This window comes from Carcharhinus amblyrhynchos, chromosome 9 (assembly GCF_965287045.1).
Source record: "Carcharhinus amblyrhynchos chromosome 9, sCarAmb.v2.hapA, whole genome shotgun sequence".
Lineage (NCBI taxonomy): Eukaryota > Metazoa > Chordata > Chondrichthyes > Carcharhiniformes > Carcharhinidae > Carcharhinus > Carcharhinus amblyrhynchos.
The window spans coordinates 58,829,120-58,842,987 of NC_137332.1; the positions used below are offsets into that span (position 1 = coordinate 58,829,120).

The 13,868-nt window shown below is 40.4% G+C and overlaps 1 protein-coding gene across 2 annotated transcripts in view; it reads right to left on the reverse strand.

Annotated features, from left to right (window-relative positions):
• lrp8 (low density lipoprotein receptor-related protein 8, apolipoprotein e receptor) overlaps positions 1-11,545 on the reverse strand; it is a 101,786-nt gene extending 90,241 nt beyond the window's left edge. For both annotated transcript variants that reach the window (XM_080195760.1, XM_080195759.1), the window contains exons 1-2: positions 11,439-11,545; positions 10,811-10,930 (exon numbers count right to left, since the gene is read on the reverse strand). In XM_080195760.1, coding sequence (XP_080051886.1) covers positions 10,811-10,930; positions 11,439-11,490 — 172 coding nt within the window. In that variant the 5' untranslated portion in view covers positions 11,491-11,545. The remainder of the gene's footprint in view (positions 1-10,810; positions 10,931-11,438) is intronic.
• Between the last annotated feature and the right edge of the window lie 2,323 nt (positions 11,546-13,868).

The following is a 13,868-nucleotide window of genomic DNA, read 5'->3' on the forward strand; positions in this document are numbered from 1 at the left end:
GTGAAACTTAAATAAATACTGATGAGTTTCAATAAAAAATCTTCATATTCAATATATGGCAAGTCTTGGAGCGAAATGTAATACTTACAAACACAATATTTAATAAGCGGGAACTGCTATTGTGCTAAACAAGTTCACCACCTTATAAGATAAATCCATCCCACTTATCTTCTCATCGTACTTGTCAACCAGTGTTCAACTTCAATCCCAATAAAATACCAACATGCAGGAGAATAGCTACTTTCTGTAGTAGTTCATTTAACAAAGTGCTAATGCTTGCACATAAATACATCCAAATCAACTGAGACAGCAGTAATTTTTAATTATATATTGTAAATGTAAGTAATTATAAACTAATTTATATTGTTTTCCCTTTCTAAATTTATCTGTTCATTTCTAGACGGAAACAATGTGCAATTCGGCAGGGCGTTGCCCAGCTACCCAGGAACCAGAAGCCCTCCAGCGCCACGGCAATGGTGGTCATTCTTTATAGATGAGCCCATTGAGCGTGGGAGGCAATGTTACCTTGTGATATATCACAGAAAAGTGAAACCTTCTCTTCACCCAAAACCGAGGAGGCTTCGTGGTGCAGAGGTAGCACCCTTTCCACTGGACCAAAAGAGCTGGGTTCCAATCCAACACTAGGACTTGCTGGCTATGGTAGAAACATTCATAACACAGTTCAATGGGCTGACAATCAGCTTGGGAATCCTTTCACCACTTCCCCCACTATTCCCCAAAGGGAAAAAACAGTGTGGACATGTAGATATGCTGACCCAAATTGTGCATGATGTCACAGAGTAGGCTAATATATTTGTGGTATAAGTATATTTTAGATAGATCACAATCCCTTAATTATGTTGGAACAGTGTCAACATTGGTTTAGAGGTAGGGAGATGTTGGCAGAATAGTATTGTCACTGGACAGTTGTCACTGAACTAGTAACCCGGAGGCCTAACTAATGCTCCGGGGACATAGGTTCAAATCCCACCACAACAGCTGGTGGAATTATATTTAATGAATACATCTGGTTCACTAATGTCCTTTAGGGAAAAAAATCCTGCATTCCTTACCTGGCCTGGACTTCATGTGACTCCAGATCCATCGTAATGTGGTTGACTCTTAACTGACTTCTGAATGGCCCAGCAAGCCACTCAGTTCAAGGGCATTAGAGCATGGGCAAAAAATGCTGGCTTTGCCACCAATGTCCACATCCAATAAAAGATTTAAAAAACTCAAATATTTAAGTGAAAACATTGCGGATGTAAATCCATTCGAGATAATGAGCATAAATTCAGGTTAGATTATACTAACCTGATTCCATTTTCACCTTTCCGATCATAGTCAGAGAATCACCTTCAATGTCTTCTTTACCCACTCCCACACGCACATCTGGAGTCCCCTTAGGGTCTATCCTTGGCCCCTTTTGAAAGCTGTCCCTCAAGTAACATCAGTCAAAAAAAACAGCGAGTTTCTACATATGACACCCAGTTCCATCTCTCTCGAGTCCTCCTCATGGTCCAACATCCAATAATGGAATACCAGAAATTTCTCCAAATAAACATTGGGAAGATCAAATGCATTTGTTTTCAGTCCATGCTACAAACTCCATTCCCTTTCGCTATTAATTCCAAACCTTGTTGTCTCTCATATTTGACTCCAAGAGGAACTTCCAATCATTTTTGCACATCAACAAAACCGCCCATTTGAACCTCTGTACATTTCCAACACCATCCGTTCAAGTACCAATCTGGGATTTCAGCAAGAAATTAAGCTGGGCACAGCACAGAGTGCAGTACTGCAGGAATGCTGCTCTATTGGATGCTTCATGTTTCAGATAAGAGTTTAAACAAGACCCTATCTGGCAGTTATCACCAGTGGCCTGGCCAATATCCATTCGTCAAATAACATCACAAAAACATGATCATTATCTTTGGCAGAGCTTACTATGCACAAATTTGCTGCGGTGTTTCCAAATTATAACAGTGCTTCGATGGCTTTGTACTTCATTTACCGTAAAGCATTTTGGGATGGTCAGTGGTCGTGACAGATGCAACACAAAGGTAAGTCATTTGTTCCATTCTAACCTACTCTTCGCTGGCCCCTCACATTCAAGCTTCCAGAATTCATTAATTCTAAACTCTACGACCTGTGTCACTTACACCAAATCCAATCACCTATCACCCTGGTACTTGCTGACCTATACTGGCTTCTGGTTAAGCCACACCTCTATTTTAAAATTCTCACTGTTGTTTTTCAAATACCTCCAAGGTCTTGCCTTTCCTGATCTCTGTAATCTCTTCAAGTGCCACAAACTCTTTACTCCGCCAAGTCTGGCCTCTTGGGAATGCTCAATTTCCATCACTCCATCCCAAATCCCACATTCTCACCAGGCATAGAACCCCTACAGTGCAGAGGGAGGCCATTCAGCCCATTGAGTCCGCACTGACAATAATCCCACCCATCCCGCGTCACATTGGGCAGCACAGTAGCACAGTGGTTAGCACTGCTGTTTCACACCTCCAGGGACCTGGGTTTGATTCCCGGCTTGGGTCAGTCTCTGTGTGGAGTTTGCACATTCTCCCCATGTCTGCATGAGTTTCCTCCGCGTGCTCCGGTTTCCTCCTACAATCCAAAGATGTGCCAGTAAGGTTGATTGGTCATGCTAAAATTGCCCCTTATGTCCTGAGATGCATAGGTTAGAGGGATTAGTGGGTAAATATGTAGAGATAGCGGTGTAGGGCCTGGGTGGGATTGTGGTCGGTGCAGACTCGATGGGCTGAATGGCCTCTTTCTGTACTGTAGGGATTCTATGGTATCCCTGGTCTTTCTTTCTTTTGAAAAAATCCCCATAATCCCACATTCTCACCAGGCATGCTAAATTAAAATCATGCTCATCTCTCAATATTGAGGTGGAGGAATTAACAGGCATGAACAGTTCCAGATTAATGTCACATTAAACCTTCCTCTAATGATTAAAATCAACAATATAAACACTTAATAGCATTCATGCAATAAATCAAGACAGACCTAATAATTTAGTAAAAAGGAAAACAGTATCTTTACATACAGTACATTAGGCATTTGTATATTTTAAGTATAAATGTAGCAGTAGCTCAGTGTTGTTACTAGCTTATTAATATGCTGCAGAACTCTCACTTGTCAATGAGGAGCACATCTCCTATGGAGTGGCAAACATTGGGGTTAATTTGGGAGTGGATCGGGGTGGGGCGGCCTCAATATCATCAGTGCCCGGAGTTAGAAATGGTTTAATCCTTCTCACTTTTCCTGGGCAATTATTCTGCTCAGTCTCTGAGTGCAATCTTGCCAACTGTTCACTTCACGTTCCTGCTGCAACTAGGTCGGAGAATTTAGCAGCAATCTCCGTTCACTGCAGCAGGATGGGAATGATGGAAGATTCCAGATGCAGGGTAATTGCCGAATTTGAAAATTCCCACACAATCTTTGCATGGGGGCATCTGAAGGGATCCAGCACATTTTCCAGTATATGACCCTCCAGAGATCAGTGAGTCTCGTCCAACATATGTCATTGCAATGCATTTAACTTGTTACATCAAACTGCTTCTACCACCAAAACCAACAACAGGCCTTGTCACCTTCAAATTTCACCCACAGATCTCCCACTTCCTCAAAACATAACCCACATGTCTAGAATATGATGCTGTATATGATATTCCACAGTTCAAATAGAGGTAATTTGAAATTTCACATGTTCATTAAAACAATTTATTAAAATCCTAATGCTGCTCCTGAGTTTCCCATTCGTTATTATTTGCAGAGTGAGAAGGTCACGACATTGATCCTCAGTTTTTCAGACAAACTAATTCCAGACAGTTTCCGTTTTTGTGAACTCCCCTTCCAGAAAAATAACATTGCCCGTCCTTACAGTACAATACTACTTTAAATTTGTGGAAATATCTGATGTTCTTCTATTAGTTCCTTGTGTTCCAAACTTTGCCAGTACAGAGCAACTTCCTTATCCATATTTACATCTATTTGGATATTGCAGGGAGAAAGGGGAAGGAATAATAATTTGGGTCACCGTATAACAACATTGTAAACAGAAATGAAGAAAAACATGTTCAGAATTTCACTATTGCTACACATAGGTGACCAGAACAAATACTTCTGCATCCCTTCATTTACAAAACCACAGTGCTCAGTAGAACCTATATCAATCAGTATACACCAATATCATGACAGCAATCCATCACTGTATCAAATATACCCAACCTAAATTTTCTGTCCTTGATGGATTGACATCTGAATACATCTACTCAAACAGCATTCTGCAATATGGGAAAGCAAATTCAAGGCCTTACATTTTAGGATACTGGAAAACAAAACCTCTCAGTCCTGGTTAGGTTTGACAGGACATTCATTAATCTGACAATTCCATAATTAAATTCCATAATTACTGTCAATTGTATTCCATAGATGATTCTCCTTGACCAGAATACGAAATCTGTCTCAAGCAATCCAGCTTTTTTTGACAACATTTACCAAAGAATGCCAGTGCATGCTGGAGTAACAAAGACAATCCTTCAGAATTGGTTCTCCTGTGTTGAGATAACTTAACAACCTACAATCAATCAAAATATACGGAATTAAATAGTTCCACAATAAATTACAGATACATCATGGAGAATTCCTTTTCTTACAAGCCGCCAAATAACATTCTGTCCAAGTTTGATATAGATCCCACCCATCTAGTCTTCAGTCTCTATACTTTACAAATAATATTAAAAGTTAATAAATGTGGCAAAAGTAAGAGAAATTATTTTCTTGGAGCACATTACCCCTTTGTGGGTTGGGTTCAGCATAAGAGGATATTGTTGTTCACCAAGCAAAAATTATTGCAGGGATCAAAATGCTAAGTAGTCAGAAAAGTTAAAGATTTTGGCCTTGCACTGATTAGAAGTATTTTTGTTTTGATACAAGTGGTGGAGAATTATTGGGAAGGCCAATGCAACATGAAGATTGCTTTCATTGATCCAGAGAAGGCTATGACCAAGTGCGTAGGGAGGAAGTTGTGAAGTCCTTGCAAAGAATGTATAAATATTACAGGACACTTACAAGGACATGTGCAAGGAGTGTCAGACGTAAGTAAGGAACAGAGAGGAGGAGTGAAAGTTTTAAAGTCAAAATTAGATTGTACCAAGAATCTGTACTGAACCTCTTCCCGATTGTCATGTATATTCTAATGGAGCAAGTGAGACAGGAAATTCTATGTTCAATGATGTTTGCACATGACATTGAGCTATGTCATGATAAGAACATGACTGAGTATCTGAAGGACAGGGGGGAAAGTACACGGAGACAAGTTTAGTACACCAAAGACCCAATAGTTAGTTTGAGCCTAGGAAAGAGGATCAGAGTGAAGGTTGTAAAGATTATGGGTGCAGACATGAAGAATGTGAGTGGTTTCTGGTACCTGGGATCTGTGATGGTAAGAAGATGGAAGTATGGAAATTGAAATTAAGCAATGGATTAGCTCAGGCTCAAGCAATTGGACAAATGCGGTGGAGTGTTTTGTGATAGTAAAATATCACTGAAACTGAAAGAAGAAATTCACAAGACAGAATCTAGAATAGAGGACTGGATACTAAAGAGGTGTGGAAGCTGAGATGGATGCGTGAACTGTTAAAAAAGGACAATATCAAGAAATAATAACTCAGGGGAGGAGCTCAGGAGGGTTGTGACAGCATCAAAAGGGGCACGGTGGCACCATGATTAGCACTGCTGCCTCATAGCACTAGGGATCTGGTTCAATTCCTGGCTTGAGTCACTAACTATGCGGATTGTGCATGTTCTCGCGATATATGTGTGGGTTTCTTTAGGGTGGTCCAATTTCCTCCCACAGTCTGAAAGACATGCTGGTTGGGTGCAGTGGCCATTCTAAAAAATTCTCCCTCAGTGTACCTGAACAGGCGCCGGAGTATGGTGATTAGGGGATTTTCACAGTAACTTCATTGCAGTGTTAATGTAAGCCTACTTGTGACACTAATAAATAAACTTCAAAGAAAATACTCAAGAAGAGACTGAAGTGAAATGATCGTTTATTGCAGGGAGACACAGGAAACGTGGCGAGACAAATGACGGAGATGGGACTGTTAAAAGGAAGTGGAAGTCTTAAGACCAGACGGTAAGATGTGGTGGCATCAAACAACATTCTGGCGAGTGCCAGATAAAATGGGAGGAGGAGGAAAGGAGGTAGAGGAAATTACGGATAATAGTAGTAGGAGGAGAACTGCTTAGAAAACAGAAGACTTTGAGGTTATCCAATTTAAATTCTCAAGATTAGAGTGGAATTAATCATGCCTAGCCAGATAAATTTTTAACAATGATGAGGAGTTCATATAACAGGTATACAGAAATAATAACTTGGGAGGTAGGAATAAATATAAACTCAGGGAGACATGTTTTCATCTGCAAGGGTATGTTATCAGGGAAGGCAGACAAGAAGGACATGTTTCTGAATACAAAGGATGAGGGATACGACAAGAAGGTAGGTTAGTGGGGTTGATCAATTAGAAGAAAATTGACTTTTTAAGTCAAAAGCCTATTTCTTGATCCTAAAAATGTCTATATTCTTAAGGGCTGGTTATGTGTGTTTTGAATGATTAGAACATAAACTGTTTCTTCAAAATGAGAAAAATGTTCCTAGTAATTAGAATATAATTAAGGACCATTTTGATGTAATATAAAAAGAATTTAATGAAAATGTAATCACAGTAAGCTATAAATAGTAGGTGTAGGCTGGGAAGCCGCGGGTACAGTTTGTACCCTCATAACTCACTTGTCATTTAAACTAGTTGAACAAATGGGTTGCTGATTACATCAAATGCTGTTTACACCATGCAGAAAGTAATTATGCCAGAAGAAAGCATTTGTTTCAAAGTCAAGAGATATAAATATTTTAAATTTAGATCATCTTCAATGCAGCCACAACAACCTGACACCATCCAGGACAGAATCAGCAACCTAGCCAGGAGATTTAATATCTTATCCACCGCACCACCAGCATATTGTGATGGTCCTATGTACAATATGTTAAACAGATGCACCGCATCATCTCGCCAAACTTACTTCAACAATATTTCCCAACCCCATGACACCTAAGAGTTACAATATCATGAAAGCACTCCAAAAATTGGAGAAAAATCTCCAATTTTTCCTCTGAGTTATTTACCACCCCAATTTGAACATATGTCATCATCATTTAATTGTAGCTGGTTCAAAATCCTCCCTCTTCAGCAACACTATGAAAAGCATTTTCACCACAAGGAAGGCAGCCCATCATCACCACCTTCTCAGGGCAACAGGGGGTGGGCAAAAATGCAACTTTGCCAACACCCATGTCTAAGACTAGAAATATACAAAGACCCATTCAATGCAATGATGAACCAATCTTTTCAGAGTAAACACAGAATAAGGCAATTACATTTTACTATAATAGTATTTTTTCATGTTATCCTATATTAATTTTGCACATATTAAAAAGAGAAAAATAAATATCTCCATTATTTCTGTTTTTTCCTCTTCTCCTGCACTCGAGACATTGCTCACATCCATTTTCAGAGAGGCCTTTGCAACTAGTAATCAGTCATGATGTATAGCCTAGACTGTTAATGCTGGTAGGTTATTCAATAATGGAAGACACAGTAGCCGAGCCCAATGTTAAATTCATAATGTGAAACCATGCTTTTTATAAAAGATGATTTTTGAATTTACTGGCTGGAAATCTTAAAATGAATTTTTTTAAAAGATCATAGCCACATTCCATGACTTGGGATCACTGTCAAAGACGGCTGCACACTTGCATCACTGTACCTTCTGCATTCCAAAACTAGTGAAGTAAGGTGACCTGTCAGCAAAGCTGCATCAGGAACAATGGCCTTGAAAGAGATGACAGGAGTGCCTGAGTACTCAATTGAGTACAATTTAATTGAGTACAATTTTCAGAGTGCCTGAGTACTCAATTAAGTGGGAAAAAACCCACCAGACATAATCACATGGACAATGGGATCCTGGCTGAGAGGAATCCCCAGTCATGATCTAATCAAGGGAACTAGAGTACACTAGCCATGATCAAATTTGGATCAATGAAAAGTTGAAGCAAGAAACTCATGTGACCAAAAGTCTAGTGACTTGTTCTGGGAATAATCAGCTACAGAAACAGACAGAAGGCTAATCTATGCACAATCCAGGTGCAGAAAGATTGCAGAGAGAGAGGTATTCCTATAAGTAATTAATTGTATGTCAACTCATTTTGGGATGTTTCTGAGCGTCAAAGGTGTGACTGGAGTCTCAAAGCCAAAGGATTTCATTAAGAAACCACATCCATTTCAAATTGTCCAGCCTCTACCCAAGAAGATTAGTTTAGTTTTAATTTGTTACTTTCAAAAATAGTCTTATAGTTCTTATAATAATTCTAACTCAATTTTCATTAACAAAATGTAATTTAGTTTGAATTCAAACAGAACTTTTAAAGCATGAAGTGCAATAATGTTGAATGATGTTAATGCCATAGACAATGTCATTTATGAAAGGGAAGTTGGGTTTGACCAACTTGAGGATGTAACTAGACAGGTAGGTAAAGAGAAACTATAATATACACGCATTTTCAAAATGCATATTATGATGTGCCACATCAAAGCTTATTACACAAGGTAAGGGCTCATGGGCTTTAGGGTAGTATCTGAGCATAAATAGAGGATTGGTTAATGACAGAAGGCAGAGTGTAGTGATAAACAGCACCATTTCAATTTGGCAGCAGTGACTAGTGTGGGGGCACAAGGATCAATACTGGGGCTCGCTAACTAAATTCTATATTAATGACTGACAAAAAGACAGAGTAATGAATCCAGTGTTGCTGGTGATACATCAGAATTCTCTATACTAGAGGGCTGTTGATGCTCCATTGTTAAGCGTAATCATGGCATAAACTTTTGGACATTAGAGAATCAAGCAACGTAAGTGGTGTTAAGGTCAAATATCATCCAAGATCTTTTGATGGGAAAGCAAAGTCACTGGACCATATGGCCCACTCCTGCTCATTTATCTTATGTTTTAAAATGTATCTGTTATGCTACAGGACTAGTAATCCAGAGAATCATAGAATCTTACAGTGCAGAAGGAGCCCATTCAGCCCATGAAGTCTACACCAACTACAATCCCATCCAGGTCCCATAACCTCATACGTTTACCCTGCTAATCTCCCTGGCACTAAGGGGCAATTTAGCATGGCCAATCTACTAACCCACACATTTTTGGACTGTGGGAGGAAATCAGAGCATCCAGAGGAAACTCACACAGACACGGGAGAATGTGCAAACTCCATACAGACAGTGACCGAAGGTGCTGTGAGGCAGCGATGCGTACCACTGTATTACCGTGCCGCCCGAATGAGGGACGTATTTTCCCATTCCATCCGTCACAGGAATGTAACGGGTGAGGGGCAGACCATGGAAAGGTCCATTGACCTCGGGTGGGATTTTCCGGTTTTTGGGACAAGCACAGCCAGAAAATCCCTGTTCAAATCGTACCTTGGCAGTTTGAGAATTTTCATTCTGTTTTGGAAACATCAAGAAATAAAATAATTGTATTCGTAAAACTGGACAGTTTGGTTTGAAATTGTAAAAAACGGAATGATTAATCGAAAACCTTCTGTCCTTTCCTCGTGCAGCCTACTTACGATTTCAGTCCCACACCAATGTGGTTGACTCTTAAAATACCTTCTCAAGTGGCGCTGCTGCAAGCGCCACTTTAAAAATCTGCAAACTGCTACAAAGAATTGGCTGCAGTGGTAAAATAGGGAAGGAGCTCAATGTTTATTGCAGACACATCATTCCTGACTACAAATAGTCTGTCTCTAAGCATGCTTACGCTCCGAACAAACTCTGAGCAGTCTGTCAGGAAGGACATGCTGCCTGGAAAGAACATGTGTAAGTGGTTTTCATATCTTATCACGGAATGTTGTTATATTTAATTTAGATTGTTTCCTGCTTAATTTTACTTTCCATCTCCCCGCGCCCCCCTACCCCCATTCACATCAAACCACACTGTTCCTAAAGACTTGTGGATGCATTGTGAAAACACTCCTTGTCTTATGTATATCTCAGTTTACATGAACCTTCAGCTCCTCTGACTCAGCAAATGCTAACCTCCCAATTTCCTGCCAATACTCACGCAAAATGGGTACTGGGGGCTGTGGGTATCCCGGATTCTTTAGGGCAGAGGTGGAAGTGAGAAAATGCTTAGAGGAAAACCGACAACATTATATTTTTAAAAAGCCATTTCTCCGGAACATGAAAGTCTCTTGTAATTTAAATTGTGTTACACATTGTATTTAAAATATTGCACGGATGCTGCCAGATACTTCACAGTATACTTCTCTGATTACTTTTGGTTGACCCTGCCCTGAATGAATGAAATGCACCTTCTGGGTGTGGATGAAAGGTGAAGGAGGTGTGCCTAAATTGAAATCATCCATTGGTAACTCGCGGACACGTGGACAAATCTGCTGTTCCGCAGCGAACCAACGATCGCATCCTTTCACTCCTAATCGGAACAGCCAAACGCTTTCCATTCATTGAGAGAGCGGAGCAAAGCCGGCACAAAGCTGTCAATTATGTGCTGGGATCACAGGGAAACGCTGGACCTTCTCCTCACACACACAGAGATGTGTCCCAGAAATAGTACTCATCTACAAAACGCCCCGAAGCTGCAGATCACAAGTTTATTGTGTAGCGCTTGCTTTAGCATTGAATCATTTGTTGGTACTCACGGCAGTTTTCCTCGTCGCTGTTGTCGGTACAATCGTCCTCTCCATCGCAATGCCAGAGTAAGGAGATACACCGATTATTTCTGCATTGGAACTGACCCACTTCACAGTGTAGCCGAGTACCTTCATGGCAGGAAAAACCTCATTAGCTTTCTCTTTATAAAGTCACACACCATCAGAGAGAGGGGGCTGGTTGGGGGGGGGGGGGTGGCGGTGGAAGGAGCAGCAACCGCAGTAATGGAGAATACACCATGCAGTTCCCCACCATCAGAAGTGTCACCCTGGCCACGTTTTGTGATATTAGTCATTTTGCATGTTTAAATTTGAAATAATTATATGGCAGGAAATAGCAAGTTCTGTTACTAGAATCTGCAACGGATGTTCTGAAAGCATTCTGATAATAACAAAAACCCATTGCAGTTTTGAATTAGGCACACGTTCATTGCTAGTACGTTAGGTAGGAGAGGCTACTGATATTCTCCAAAAAAAAATCAATAACCTTCCGTCTGCCGGATCATTTCAACCCCCGCCGCCCCCCAAACACAATCCCAATCAACTGCAATGAAAACATGAACCGCCGTCATTCATTACAAAAGAAATATAAAGATGTGTTTCTGAAATGGATACTGACCTTCAACAATGTGCAAATTCAATAATAAAAACGTGACTAAATGGACCCACATTGTCTCTCTCGCTCATTCCCTGATGCTGCAAGCTCTCTAAATACCACTGTTCTCTGTAGGAGCCGAACTGGTTTGAATATTTCAAACAGCAGTGACTGACGTAAGTGCACTGGAAGGAGGAACCTGCACCGCGCAAGCCCCTGTACTTATGGGAACAGCGCGTGTGAGAAAAAAAAACCTCAATACCTAGCCTTTACAATTGAGCGAGGATCTTCACCACTCCGTGCTGACTCTGTGTTGTGATGGCAAAGAGCCATCCCCTGGGATCTGACCTCCTTGAGGGAGAGCCAGCACTGCTGGAATTGTCCTCAAAACTTCCGGATCAAGAATTAAAATGAGGCAGGGTCGTCACTGCCTGAGCAGCCCCTGCTGAAATATGTTTGTGCCCATGATAAGTGACCTGTGAACCAAGTCCTAATGTGATATTTGCCATCCTCCTTAATACTGTTACTTCTGCTCATAAATCTTCTTCAACCTGTTGGACTCCCTGTCCACCGTTCTTTCTGCTTGAAAATGTGTTTCTGTTCATTCTATTTCTAAGAAAGTATCTTTCCATGATCCTTATTGACCTTATATTGGTGTATTTTAAAGTTCTGGATGGTGAGTGTTAATTAATTGTAAATGTTCTCTTATCTTGAAAGATCTGCCCTAATCCATGATGTCAAGCAAAAATAAAATACTGCTGATGCTGGGAATCTGAAATAAAAGACAAAGTGCTGGAAACAGTCAGCAAGTCTGGCAGCATCTGGGAAGAGAGAAACAGAGTTAATGTTTCAAGTCCATATGAAGAAGTTATATAGACTCAAAATGTTAACTGTGTCTCCCTCAGCTGCTGGTAGACCTGCTGAGTTTACCCAGCATTTCTTATTTTTATCCCAAGCATGGTTTTAGGTTGACCATTCTGCTGGTGATATTGTTGTCTCTGTTGTGCAGCTTTGGAACTTAGCTATGAATGAACAAAGAATAGTACAGCAGAGGAACAGGCCATTAGGTTCTCCAAACCTGCACCAATCACATTTACCTATCTAAACCAACAGTTTATATCCCTCTATTCCTCACTTGTTCATATGCCTATCAAGGTAAGTCTTAAATGTGGCTAATGTAACTGCTTCAACCACCTCTCTGGGCAGTGCATTCTGGCCCCCGACACCCTCTGTGTCAAAACATCTCCACTGAACCTTTCCCCCTTTATCTTGAACTTATGTCCCCTCATTTCTACCATGGGATAAAGCTTCCATCTGTTCACCCCATCTATACCTTTGGCAAGGCTTCTCCAAAGGCTGTAAAGTTTCTTATCGAAAGATGAGATATTGTTCCTGGAGCTCACATTGGGCTTCATTGGAACAGAATAGGAGGCTGAGGACAGAGGGTTCAGAGTGAGAGTGGAGTCTGTTGTGCATTGACGTTACCAAATGCAGATTGGATAGTCATTTTTTTGGAACATCTCCATTCAGTCTACAAGCGTGACCCTGAGCTTCCAGTCATCATGTCATTTCTGGACTCAACATTGACTTAAACAATTTAATATCATAACCTCTGCCCCTTTGTTTCAGATGGGAGTGGTTGGTGATGATTCTGCTTTTCCCATTTACACCTTCTCTAGGTGCCTTTTATATCTTGACTTGTCCCATTACCATTATCCTTTTTATCCTTTAATCGCTCCTGCCATCTTGTTCTTTTGTTATTTCCTCCTTTTGTACTTGTTTAAATTCTGTCACATCACTAACCTTTTCCAATTCTGACAGTAGATCATCAATCTGAAATGTTTCTGAAATCAATCTGAAATCTCTGTTTTCCACTCCAGAGATGCTGCCTGACCTCCTGAATATTCCCAACGTTCTCTGTCTTTACTAAGGAAATACACAGTTACTCTGTTCACTTGGGTCCTAAATGCCCAGTTTCTCTTGCTGCAAGGTTTCAACTTCTGGGTTCACACACTCAGCAATTTGCAGTGCAAAACCATGTTAGGGTTAAATAGATAAGACCTAGTTCAACTAACAGCAGGCATTAATAGTTTAACATTTGTAGCAAATTGTGACCCAGTATTGTTCCCTTTCCAATTTATATTTGAGTTCAGAATGGGAAACCTTCATTTTAAGGCACTTAATTACAATTATAAAATTATGCTAATCATTTCTAATGAATTGAACCAATAAAAAGTACTGAATTTTTGAGCAATCCGAAAATTTAAGGAGACATTTAAGTTGTATTTTTGAGTTGAGCAGAAATCAAATGCAAGCAGGTCCAAAACTGGATCTTGCCAGGCGATATGTCAGTTCTCCAGCTCCATCCCATGGTGGGACCATTCTAGCAGAGGTAGAATCAGAGTCTGGCAGGGCTTGGTGGGTAGCCAATCAGGCTCATTAAGAACCATTGAG